Source organism: Pangasianodon hypophthalmus, chromosome 24 (genome assembly GCF_027358585.1).
Source record: "Pangasianodon hypophthalmus isolate fPanHyp1 chromosome 24, fPanHyp1.pri, whole genome shotgun sequence".
NCBI lineage: Eukaryota > Metazoa > Chordata > Actinopteri > Siluriformes > Pangasiidae > Pangasianodon > Pangasianodon hypophthalmus.
In genome coordinates this window covers 7669815-7683217 of record NC_069733.1, presented here as the reverse complement: position 1 = coordinate 7683217, position 13403 = coordinate 7669815, and the positions used below count along the sequence as shown (strand labels likewise).

Genomic DNA, 13403 nt, shown 5'->3' with positions numbered 1-13403 from the left:
TCACATTATTATTATTAATAGTAACATGAACTTGTATGACAGACACTCCATGTAATCTAATCTAATATATATTAAAAAAACTGATTAAAAAAAATGCTGTTTAACAATGAGTAATGCATAATCATTGACATGGTGAAGCTTTCTGTAAGTAGACATTTATTAACATGGAAGGAGTCTCCAGTGTCAGTGCTTTGTAACAGTAAGTTTTCTGCCACAGGAGTGTTCAGGACAGAGAACTTTGTGCTCTCTGCTTTGAAATCTGTGTGTGTGTTGTCTTTAAAAGAGAGAGAAGAAGAGATGCTGGTGAGGGAATGACTGCTTATAGCTAATATAACACAAGTGATACCAGGAACTTGTTTCCTGGACGTTCCACAACATTAAATGTAACTATATATGGTTTAAAAAAAAAAAAACATGTTTATGAATAAATAAAAAAACGGCAATCGTTGGTGAATCACCGTTGTATAAGAGGAATAAATATTGTTATAGGAAAATGATCTATATCAGGGAGGTAACAGTAACTGTTTCATATCAAGCCACATCACACCACCCCATCGTTGATTGTTTTCCTATAACACCATGTCATGCAGTGTTTTATTCCTCACTTAAACATGATTCAGTTTTTCTTTTTCAGCTACAGAGCACTTTAAAAAAATAAAAATAAAAGTCTTCGGAAGAAGCTTTTATTTTGAAGACGGCTCACACGCTTGTTGTCTGTTTTTTGCTTCTATCATGGTTGGTGTCTCAACGTTTCATTGACGTTACATGCGCGAATTTATAAACACGGTCAGTATGTTGATTCTCCTGTCATTAAAAGATGGTTGAAATTGTAGGAAAAAGCTTGTATATGCAGCATGAAAACAAACCTTTAAATTATTGTTTTTTTGGCCTTTTGTTAACTCAGTTCCGAATCGCTCGAATTGCACGCTGGGTAATATGCTAACTACCTGGTATCTACAGGCAGAGAGAAGGAGCAGTCAGAGATGCGCTCTCTGCAGAGTCCAGTTATGTTTCCATTAAAGTGTTAAGTTTTTATCTTGTTTCCAGTGTAATTTGGAGCTGCATTTTCGGTATGTAGAATATTTTGTTGAGAAAATTCAGAGGTGATTTATCTGTGAACAGTGCAAGACGGACTAAACTGCCAACTACTAGTGTTACCTTAATAAATAATGTCCAGTCTGAGATACAAGTTAGTTTGGTTTTGACTGGGAGATAACTGGCTTGATGTAATTGCTACACACCCTTTGTGTGCCACACAGTGAGTTTATCTCAGTATGTGATATTTGCATATGTAGGTAAAGAAAAATGGCACTTTCAGAAGACCTGCTGGCTCAGAGGAATAAGTTAGAGAATGAGATTTTGGCTCTGGAGAGCACTCTGGGAAATGGCAGTAACATTGCAGACTTGCTGTCTTCAGACAGTGACAGTGGTGAGTCAAACATGATCCCATTAAGATGACACCTTTTGTACTGAATCACACACACACATACTTACATGTTCTTTCTCCCCTCTGGCAGCTGAGGAGTCGGATGACAGTGGACACGCAGGGCGGGATGTTGTACGTACAATTCTGTCCAGATCTCCCCATTAATGAAGAGTGTTACAGCAGTTCATATCCCCAACTGTGTATACTTTCATCCCTTGCAGGCACACGAGGACCTGGAAGCAGAGCGACAGCAAATCCAGAGGGAGATCGAAGAGTTAGAGCGAACGCTCGGTGCAGACGCGGGTCTTGTTGATGCCCTGACAGGTAAATGTGTGTGTAGTTATGACATCACAACCATAAGGATAAAAAACAAGCTGTACATGATGCTTCTTGTTTCCATATACACTTCCTGGCCACTTTCATTGAATCATCTGTACCCCTGTTCATTCATGCAGCTATCTAATCAGACAGCAGTACAAGGCAGCAGTACAAGGCATAAAATCATCCAGATACAGGTCAAAACATTCAGTCACATTTTTACATCCTAACTGTTGAATATTGGAAAAAGAACAGGCGATGTTTTCCCTATCTTCAGCTGTCCACTTTGTAGCTTCTTTGTAGTGGAACCATACTGGTCTTCTCCCTCAAGGTGTCAAGGTTAGACATGTTCTGAGATGCTTTTCTCCACACCACAGATGTAAATAGTAGTTATTTGAGTCACTGTAGGATTCCTGTCAGCTCGAAACCATTCTGACCATGCTCCTCTGACCTCACGTTAAGAAACAAGGTGTTTCCCCTGCCAGAATTTCCACTCACTGGATTTTTTTTTTGTTTGTTTTTCACACCATTTTATCTAAACAATTTTATCACACTGTTGTGTGTGAAATCCAAGGAGATCAGCAGTTTCCCACCAACCATGCCACAGTCAAACTCACTGAGCTTAGTGACTTTTTTCCCCTTTGTGATGTTTAATGTGAACATTTACTGAAACTCTTGACCTGTATCTGCATGATTTTATGATTGGCTGATTGGATAATTTCATGAGTGAGTAGGTGTACAGGTGTTCCTATTAAAGTGGCTGGTGAGTGTATATGTGGGCCATGTGGAGGCAAGATTACATTCCGAAACTTTTTTATATACTTTAAGAATTTATAACTGTTTATATTTTTACAATGAATTCTTCTGTTTCTCAATTATTTATTAAAAATCTAGAAAAGTTCAGTTTTTGTTACTGCTAATAGTTCTGAATTACATTTTCAGGGTCACGTCAATAAGAGAATCATTAAAGATTATTCTAGAATATTCTCCTTTAACAAAGTATAGATTTAACTTGTGTGTGTGTGTGTGTGTGTGTGTGTGTATTTGTTCAGACAGCGAACATGGCAGTCTAATGGATTCTGTGAGTATTTGTATAGCTGTAGAGATTTAATCACTATTCATTTGTCATTTCATTAAAAAAAAAACAAAAAAAAACATATTGATTAGTTTTCTTTTCTAAAAAATTAGAATGACGAGGATAGTGACGAGGATTTGGAGCTTCCTCAAGATTTGGAAACTTGTCTTCAGATGAATTTGGTTTATCAGGAGGTGCTGAATGAAAAACTGGCTGACTTGGAGAGGCTTCTTAAAGAAAATCGTGAACAGCAGGTTTGACTTTCATACACCTAAATCAAGTGTGCTTTTAAAGAATGATCAGGTTTAATACACTGATAGATATTAGATAACAGTGTTTTTTTTTTTTTTTTTTTGACAGAAAGAGCTTGAAGAGCAGCTCTCTGGTCCGTCATATGTCTCTCCTGGCCTGCCTCATCTCAAACTGTTCCTTGGCAGCTTTATGAAACCATATTTCAAAGACAAGCTGACTGGTTTGGTAAGATCTGCAAGTTACTAAACGTTTTAAAATGATGGAAAAATTTTTTAAGTCATTTAAAGGGTTGCATCCTTCCACAATCCAGATTATATAAATGTTCATCTCTTTATGTGCACATAGTGATGTGTTGGAAGCCTTTAAGCCTTGATGTTTGTCGTTCTCCTGTACAGGGCCCTCCAGCCAATGAAGAAACTAAAGAGAGGTTGACTCATGGGACCAAGCCTTGTGATGAAATGAAAATTAGAAGATGTACGTTGCAAGTTTTGTTTAGCTTTTTTTTTCTTTTGGCTTGCTGCATATAGATAAAATTGATGCATAATTTTGGTCTTTCAGGGGAGCCATGGCAAAAAACGTTGCTGATCAACTCCGTAGTCACAGACACTATGAAGCGCATGTTGCAGCCCAAACTGTCAAAGTATGTTAAAAAAAAAATCTAAAGAGTTAGACATTTCCCTCCGTATTGTTTTGAACTTTACACCGGAACTGTGGAGCATATTGGCCTTGATGCTTATGGCTCGTTTTCACGTGTCTTATAGGATGGAGTACTTAACTGCAAAGATGTCTAAAGCAAGAGATGCTGAAAAAGAAGAACTACAAAACCAAATTACTCTTTTAGAGAAGGACATCACAGAAATAAGGTTCCTATAATGATTTACTAGCTCATACCAATTTTATTTTATTTTTTGTTTTTAACTGAAGTGTGAAATTTACAGAGTAAATCTCAGCTCTAGGGGGCGTCATTGCTTTGCTTATCTGATTGGGCCCCAAAATGAGTTTTATTGTTTTTTTGCTAGGAATCCGAATAGTGATCTCACTCAAATATTTATTCTTGAATTAACTGTGGAAAAAATGTGACCGTTAATTTGCTCATGACATTAAATGTTCATTCTTATGAACTTATTGTTTTGCAGGTCAATGAAGGAAGATCAGCTGTATGGGGATCGCCATGACGATCATGATTGGGACAAAATATCAAATATTGATGTACGTCTTGTGCTTCTTGTAACGTATTGCCATTTTCTGTATTGAGCACTGACAAAGTCGCATCCATCTCACAAACTAGAGCTCCTGGCCGAAATATACGTGATGGTGGTTTCCTGATTTTCTTCACCTGACTTTTTCACTTTAAATATAATCACTGAATTAAAAACATCAAAAGGTAGTGACACAGGGACATCAAATGAAATCAGAGCGGGTGCAGTTAAAGAACGTATTGCTGATTCAGTGTTGCTTTAAGCTGAAATTTCACTTTTAAACATCTTGCAGTCACATTCTCATTATTAACCTGTGAATATGAATATGGTTTTGATGCAGTTCGAGGGCCTTCGACAACCTGATGATCTGATGAGATTCTGGCAGAATTACTTGCATCCCTCCATTAACAAATCAACATGGAGTCAGGATGAGATTGTGAAGCTTGAAGACGTTGTGGGAAAGTACATGTGCTGCAACTGGGACCAAATTGCAGAATCTCTTGGAGTAAGTGTAATGAAGTTGTTTCGGTTCGTGTTGTCAGTAATGCATTTAGGATTAGACAGCTTGGACTTTCAAAACATGTTTCTTAAATGACTGTAGCAAAATGCAGGCAGAAGAACATATACTCAGTTGAAAAAAAAAAACTCTTTACGGTATATTCTGATATATCTTGTCGCTCTTTTTCTTTTTTAGACCAATAGGACAGCTTTCATGTGTTTCCAGACATATCAGCGCTACATCTCTAAACAGTTCAGGAAGAGAGAGTGGACTACAGAGGAGGACCAGGTCTTCAGAGAGCTTGTGGACAAGATGAGGATTGGCAACTTCATACCGTATACTCAAAGTACTCGCACACTATTTATTATAAAGCAGCAGAAACCTGCAGCTGGTTACAGTGACTCCTGATAGGCGCTTATTATATTAATGGGCAAGTTTTTAAATTCTGTTCTGTTGTATTGATGTAACACCATCATGCTTTAATTTGGGTATTTTTCATATCTTTTCAGTTTCATACTTTATGGAAGGTCGTGATAGTTCCCAGCTCATCTACCGTTGGACGTGTGTTCTGGATCCCTCGATAAAGAAGGGACCTTGGACAAAAGAGGAGGACCAGGTATGGACAGCAGTTTAGATTTTGCCCGAACAAGTGAAAACTTTAAAACTCAAATTAGCAGTGGATGGCCAGTTTTAAGCACCACTAGAACTACACCCCTTACCACACCAATGAACTTGAGCAATGAATAGTGAGTTTTATGTTTTAGGTGTTAAAACAGTATCTTTAATAGAGCAAACGTAGCCAACCTGAACATGCAGAACTGTATTAACGAGCATGGTCATTAAAAATGAGAACAAGGTGTCATGATTTGCACCTTTACTTGTAAGCAAAGTGTAGGAGTGTAACCCTCATTGCTCACTGAACTGAAGTGCTCTCTCTCTCGTGAGGGTTTCTCTTCACGATGTGCGTGCATTTCATTGCACCTTGCACTTATTTTTAATGACCACACTCGCTCATATTACTCTGCACACTCGACCCTCCTCGCTCTCTCTATTATAGAAGCTGTTTAAACAACATAAGATGTTTTATCATGTTACCATGTATGGTAGGAAGATACTGTAGTACTTCCTCTTGATATTTTCGCAGAAATAATTTCGCAGCCTGCTTCACTGTGATTGGTATCGTTAGTTCTGAAATACAGATCGCTGTCATTTCTAGCCATCTGTTCATTAGCGCTGCAGTGTACACTAAGCTTACATAGTATCACATGGTACTGTAGCATTTTTTACGAGTACAAGTAAGTGAGCGTGGTACCACACAGATACTGCAATACTACAAAAGTGAGAGGTTTATCATTTCTTAACTCATAAATGTAACTACTACTGACTCCCAAAATGGAGCAAGTGCATTAGCTAGCTAGCTGGGTCCCTGGAGGACCAGTGGTTAGGTCTCAGCACTGCACCCCGGGTTCGATTCCAGGCCAGGGAACCAGCCCTAGCCACTGGGGTTGCACATGACAGCACAGGTCCCAAACCTGGATAAAATTGTGGAGGGTTGCATCAGGAAGGGCATCCAGCGCCATACACATCCTATCGGACATAGGGGCAGGCCCATTACCCACTGGAGAGATTATATCTCACAGTTGGCTTAGGAATGTGTGGGGAAGCGCTAGGAGGAATTGTGGCTGGGGATAGAGAAGTCTTGGGTGACCTACTCAACATGTTGACAGCACAAATAAAAATACCAGTATTAATTATATATTGTCCATTGAGGCAGCTTGGGTGCTGATTCTGAATTTTAATGTGTAAAAAGTATTAATCATTATTATGGAGCCAGATAATTTGCTGTTTTTTGTTTTTTTTTTTTGCAATGAGATCAAGTTAATTCTAGTTGGTGTTATTGCAGTTACTGCTGAATGCTGTAAAGAAGTATGGCTGCAAGGAGTGGTGGAAGATTAGACTGGAAGTACCTGGAAGGACAGACAATTCATGCCGAGACAGGTTTGCAAATACCTCGTTAGATATATATATGTGTGTATATGTGTGTGTGTGTGTGTGTGTGTATATATATATATATATATATATATATATATGTATATATATGTATATATATACGAGGTTTGTATGATTCTAACAACTGTACTGTTAAAAAAGCATTCTTCACTCGATATCCTCAGATATCTGGATTGCCTCCGAGCTGATATAAAGAGAGGCACATGGAGTAATGAAGAAGTGGAACTGCTGAAAAAACTGGTAGAGAAATATGGTGTTGGTGAGTGATTACCTTACAAATCTTTTGCTGTCATAGGACCTTGCTATCAGTAGATAGATCTAAACCATGTTATTGTTGACTTGCAGACTAAATAATATTCCTGCTGTTTTTCCTCATCATAATTGCACAATTGCATCAGGTAAATGGGCTAAGATCGCCTCTGAAATTCCAAACCGGGTCGACAGCCAGTGTTTGAACAAGTGGAAATGGATGATGCAGACAGCTGATGTAAGTGTTTGTCTAGTATTAGGTTTTATACCACAGCATTTTTGAATTCTCAAATCTGATTGGTCAGAAGAAGTTGAAAAGCAGCTCTGAAAATAGTGCCGGCTCTAATTCATATCTCAGGTTTATATGCATGCACTCATCATAATATGTTATTATATCTATTTCTATAGTAACAGTTCTTTCACAGGGACTTGTATGGCAGATGCCTCACATAAGGCTGATAAATGGATTTTTAAAAAATGTTATATATGAGAGAAAAACATATAATCATTGATATGGTGAAGCTTTCTATAAGGAAATATTTGTTTACCGTTAATGGAAGGAGTCTCCGTTGTCAGCACTTTGTACTCAAGCACTCAGTTCTTCAGGCCGTTTCTCTGTAACATGACAACATGTTTTTTTGTCTTATTAGCATCAAGAATGAGAAAAAAGAGAGGCTAATGAGGAAACTACTGTTTATAGCTGTTATAACACAAATCTCGTGAACATTCCACAACATTAAACATAACTCAGGACACAGTGTCATTCATTAATTTAATAAAACATTGTAATCATTGGAAAATTGCTGTGGTATAAGATATAAAAAATATTTTAGGATGTGCTGTTTTTGGAAAATCGGGATGGTATTAGTAAGGCCACTTCTCATCAGGCTGCATAACACCATATTGTACCATACATACCATATAATTGGTTGTTTTTTTCTAAAACAGCACACCCTTTCATGTTTAATTTCTTACTTATGTTCTAGGTACTACATATTCTGCACTTTAAAAACATCACTCTGTATTTTACTCCATGCAGAAAAAAGGTGTAAAGAGAGTAAGAGTAAGAAAGAGTTCAGTAAAACATGAGCCGCAGCTGAAGAGGAAGTGTGTGAGGCAGAAAAAGGTCAAAAAAGAAAGAGAAGAAGAAGAAGACTTTCAAACTGAAAGCGACACCTCCGAAGATGAAAAGGAGCAAGTGCCATACATGGACAGTGATGATGAACAGGCAGTAGAAAATGTCTCTTCAGATGAGGACTGTAAACTAGAGTACGTCCAGCCGGACATGAAGGACTGGATTCCTGCACGTGGGAACAAGCTGGCGCGTTCTCCAGGGAAACTGAAGACCGTGTTGGTAAGGATGCTCACTGAGGCGGAAGAGAGTGCTAGAGGTTGTGTACGGAACACTGTGCTGGACACAACGGGGAAACCTGTGAAGACTTATGTCGGTATGGAACCACCCGCTTTACAAAAACAGGTAAGTTTTAGACTTTTGAGATCAGAAATGCATAATTTTGTGCTCTTATTATTATCAGAGACAAGTTCTCAAAATCATATTGAATGTTCAATATTTGTATTTATTTCAAGCACTTAACAGAAGAAAAAACTACAAAACTCCCAAAATCTCAGGTTATTTTCAATCTAGTTTCTTAATACTAAAGCAAATTTCTTTTTACTGTATTTTACTTACAGAATTCAAGCAGTGAGCCCGCCATGATCATGGTGTCTGAAAGTGATGTTAAACACATGCTGATTTGCATGAGAGCTTCTGTCATGAAAGTGGTAAGGTACCTTTATAAGGAATGAGGTGCTATGATGCCAAAGTGGATTATTTTCCTATAACAGCACAGCTTGAAGTGTTTTATTCCTCTTATACCACAGGAATTTGTCAACGATTTCCATTTTTAATTTATTAGTGAATGGCACAGCATGCTTTTTAACCATTTATATTAACATTAATGTTAGCCACGATACAAGATAGTTCCAGTTATCACTTGGTTATAGCAGCTATAAACGGTTGTTAAGACAGAACGACAGAAAAGCACAGCTTTTCATGTTGCTTAGAAACTGGATAGTCCTGTGTCCTGGAGCTTCTTCCATGGCAGAAAACTTACTAACTGTTACAAAGCACAGACTTTGGAAGACTCCTTTTATAAAATGTTAAATTAAAGTACGCTTGCGGAAAGATTCACCATATAAACGATTATCTGCCATACAAATCCACATGCATGGATTGTTACTTTAAAACCAATAAAGCGTTAGAATGAGCACATTAAGATAAACCTGTGAGTTGAATTATAGGTGGAGCTGCTGTCAAAGCCGTGCTTTCATGGAAAATTAATCGGCAACTTCAAATTCAATAATTCAGCATTGCTGTGGTATAAGAATCTTTACATAACGGATCAATAGTTAACAAAACAATGCAAATGAAAGGATCGCAATAACAAATATCTTTTCTCCCAGAGAACACCAAAAACCAAAACCAGATTGTCTTCACGTACAAATCAGAACGATGCCAAAAATGACGAAGAGGAGGACAAGAGTGAAATGGAAAGCAGTCAGAGAAGAAGATGTAAATCTGTCCCCAAGGCTGTAGCCACCACCCAACTGAGCTATGATCTCATGTTAGCCATTACTCCATGGGTTGGCAATGTGCTAATGCCTTTATCTTTCAATGAGAGACGGGTTTGTGAAGGTAATTTTGAGATATAATGATAAAATATCAATATTCATCTGGGTTGTGGGAATTGGTTTCTTTCTTCAGCAGTGAAGTTATCTTTGTCTCAATACAGCTGACATTGTTCAAAAAAGAGCAGCAGATGTTCCTCTTGTAAAATCATCTGTGTTTTTGCTTTTTCTGCAGGTAAGTGAAGTCTTTGCTTTCTGAAATTCTGTTATTATAATGAGTGTTTAAGGCTGGCTACATTTTAAAAAATGTGTTTTGAAACAGGCTCTTAAAATTGATACTGATGGTTGCAAGAAAGTCATCGAGGCCCGCAGAGACAAAGTGTCCTTGGTAAAGTGTATTATATTAATACTAATATAACTAGATGATATATCATCAGTTAATATACTATGTAGTATATACAAAAATAAAATCTTTGTGCTTTTTGTAATATTATTTGGGTTTGCTTCAAACAAGCATTTCTTTCTGTCAGCATTAGCATAGTACAGCTTATTTTTTAATGCCCATCTTGTTTTTTTGTAGCTTTCTACATCTCTCTCTCTCTGCAAAATTTGCTCCTTGTTGTGTGCTATTCCAAACAGTAGCCTCCCCTCCTAAAGTAGCCTGTAATAACCAGAAAATGTCTAAATGAAAATGGAATCTATAAAGGTATTGCAGATGCTGGAAAAATACTCAGCGACATTTTTTCCCTCTTCTTCTCAGACACCAGGACCTGAATCGAGACCCTATGCAGGTATATGAGGTGTCATTTCTGTTTCTTTTCACATTAAAGTGCTGTGAACACGACCTCCAAAACCAAGATTTGTTATGTTTTAATATCTTTCAGCCAAGAAGCCTACTCCAGGTGCCTACCATCATATTAAGACCGTAGCAGACATACTTGCCGAGAGAACAGAGCACAAGGAACATTCTAGGCCCCTGCAGACCCCTGAGTTTTTAGAACCACAGTTACTTCCACAGCCAGCCAAAATCGCAATTCTTCCAAGGCCTCAGCAGCAAAGCAAAACAAAACAGGTCATGCAGTCTGCTAGTCAGACGATAAATGCTACCTTGATACTTCCCCAGAATTTCATTGTTGCCCAGCCAAATACAGATAACAAAGTGGGCACTTCAAATAATGCGGTACAGGGAATTTTACCTCTTCTGCAGTTGGGTACACAAGATGTATCAAAAATTCCTCAGCCAGGACTAAATTTGGCAATACCAGTAGAATCTGGGAGGGTGACACAGCCAGCATCCTGTCCCACAACCTCAGTGTCCACAACTGGACCACCTACAGAGACTTTAGAGGAAGTGAGCAGTCCAAGACGCAAACACAAACCCACAATGAAAGCTCAAGCCTTGATGGACAATAAAAGAGCCAAGCTCGCCAAGAAACAGGCAGCTAAAAAACAAGAAAACAGTAATGTAACCCAGACAGTGGCTGTTCTACCACAGACTACAGCCTGGATTCTCACCCCTGCTGGTTTAATGCCTGTTGCTGGAATTCGGGTACAAGCTCCTGGCATCCCTGGTAATCAAAACCAGGTGACGCCAAACAATGTTCAGATGGTATTTCAACCACCTGTCATAGTCAACCAGAGTAGTTGTGTTGCACGTACCAATGCCATAAGACCAAGCAATCCAACACCTAATTTACCTAGAAATAATAATATATCTCTGACTGCTGGATCAAATCTCAGTCATAACCGTAGGCCTTCCTCTGACTCAGACAACCACATTGTTTCTTCACTTCCCTCTTCTTCTAATTTCCCCAGTGTCATTCGAGCTGCTGTCATAAATATACCCAGTGTTTCTCAAGTTCTACCTGACACAAATGGGCCAACATCCATTAAAGGATCCGCAGCCCATGTTCCCCCTTCTAAAACTGCATGTAATCAAAACAAACCTGTGACTCCCATGAATCCCATGTCTTCTCTGATTCCTGTTTCATCGTCCCCTGTGGGAACTGATCAAAACCTTACACCATCATGTATTTCGGATGCAACCAACAATGTTCCCAATGTCTCTTCAGTGTCTGCTGTCACAAGTACACCATCTGTCCCTTCTGTCCATCAGCTGAACATTTCTGGTCCTGGTACTGTTCCAGGTCCTCAAAGCCAAAGAATGCCACGTCCTGTTTCTCAGGTAGTATTTCAGCAACCAATCATAGTAAACCAAAATGGCTCGTTGGCGCTCATCAACACTGCAGAGGCCTGCCTAGCTAATGCTCCTCCAGCTGCTACTGCAAATGTTTCTAGGGTTCCAACTAACTGTACAGCACCTAATATCAATAAGAGCCTCCCAAGGTCTTCTACCGAGGGTTCTTTGGCACTCATCAATGCTGCGGGACCCTGCCTAATTAAAAATGCCTCTCCAACTGCTTTTAGGGTTCCACCTAACTCTGCAGCAGCTAATATCAATAAGAGCCATCCAGCGTCTTCTACTAAGGGTTCTTTGGCACTCATCAGCGCTGCAGGACCCTGCCTACCTAAAAATGCCCTTCCAACTGCTACTGCAAATGTTACTAGGGTTCCACCTAACTCTGCAGTACCTAATATCAATAAAAGCCTACCAGCATCTTCAGCCTATTCTATAATCCCCACTTCTGCACCCTCTTCTGCTGTGAATGGAACATCACATGCAACTCCACAGTCCAGTGTTGTGAATAGTCCTGTTACAAGCAATGTAGGTGGCCTTCCAACAGATCAGTTGTGTGTTAATTCACTTACCAGTCCTATGACCACTAGTTGTCAAATTTTGCCTCAAACCGTGGTTCAGCAGATGCCCCCCCAAGACGAAAAGCAAACTGTTTGGAGAGCAGCTACCACATCTAATCCCAGTCCAAAACAAATTACTTTTGACCCTAGCTTGATGTTCTTCGAGCAACCAGCTCAAGTGAAAAACTGGATAAAGGGGAATGGTGGAATTACACTGCCTGGACTGGAAGACAAAATGCCTTATCTTCCCCCATTTGTTAGCAGTATCAATACACTGACCACTTTGCTTAAAGGAAGAGATTCTTTGTTGAACTCAGCAGTGCAGCTCCTGCCTGAAGAACACAGAGATAACAGTGAGGAAGAAGCTAAGATAGCTGCTGTCCGAAAGATGGTCTCTGAGACGTTTAAAACCAACCAAGCATATTTGCTTTTGAAGGCTCGCTTCCTGTCATGTTTTACCTTACCTGCCCTCTTGGCCACTATAAATCCGTGCATAGGGTCGGCAGATGATCTGGGTCAGGAAGACAATATGGACAAAGTCAAGCCAACACACTTTGGAGATGAAGATCAGATCAAAGCATTGGTGAGTTTTGTATGGTCATGAAAAGGTTGATAGAGTCTTGCAATTTTTGACTATTTTTGCCATTTTATTGTAGTGCATTAATTAACTTTACCATTTTTTAGGGGTCTCTGCTCAACATGGAAGAAAGTGAATTAACAGCAACACAGTGTCCTGGGAGTGAGCCAAGAAATCAAACTGACACTCATATAAGTGCATAGCATATGAGTGGGAGCAAGATATTTGTATTATTTTATTATGACAATATGTTTAATATGATGTTAATCACAATGTTCAAAAACAGTTCATGTTGAAAATATGTAAAGTTTTTTATGATTTAGTTCACAGAGAAATATAAGACTGAGTGCACAAATGTTAAATTACAAATTATTTCTTAAAAACTATTTTCGAATAAAATGTTTTAAAATTAA

General features: G+C 38.8%; 1 protein-coding gene across 2 annotated transcripts; it reads left to right on the top strand.

The window, feature by feature from the left end:
• The first annotated feature begins 35 nt into the window (after positions 1-35).
• Positions 36-13348, top strand: snapc4 (small nuclear RNA activating complex, polypeptide 4). Of its 2 annotated transcripts, none has more exons than XM_053229014.1 (25): positions 36-786; positions 1296-1429; positions 1518-1558; positions 1648-1750; positions 2797-2825; positions 2933-3073; positions 3180-3296; positions 3467-3545; positions 3630-3711; positions 3833-3934; positions 4208-4280; positions 4611-4775; positions 4965-5115; positions 5279-5385; positions 6673-6767; positions 6944-7038; positions 7178-7266; positions 8068-8505; positions 8721-8810; positions 9492-9723; positions 9821-9891; positions 9979-10044; positions 10417-10447; positions 10541-12996; positions 13098-13348. In XM_053229014.1, exons 2-25 carry the CDS (start codon positions 1306-1308, stop codon positions 13191-13193), a joined length of 5073 nt encoding a protein of 1690 aa, XP_053084989.1. In that variant the 5' UTR covers positions 36-786; positions 1296-1305; the 3' UTR covers positions 13194-13348. The 2 variants fall into 2 exon arrangements, with proteins under 2 accessions (XP_053084989.1, XP_053084990.1); XM_053229015.1 differs by lacking the exon at positions 36-786 and adding an exon at positions 802-1070.
• Positions 13349-13403: the final 55 nt, after the last annotated feature.

Coding starts and splice junctions, on each gene's coding strand:
- snapc4 (XM_053229014.1), top strand. CDS start 1,306: ATGGCACTTTCAGAAGACCTGCTGGCTCAGAGGAATAAGTTAGAGAAT. Junction 3,935..4,207: donor AAGGACATCACAGAAATAAG/GTTCCTATAATG, acceptor ATTGTTTTGCAG/GTCAATGAAGGAAGATCAGC. Junction 10,448..10,540: donor TGAATCGAGACCCTATGCAG/GTATATGAGGTG, acceptor AATATCTTTCAG/CCAAGAAGCCTACTCCAGGT.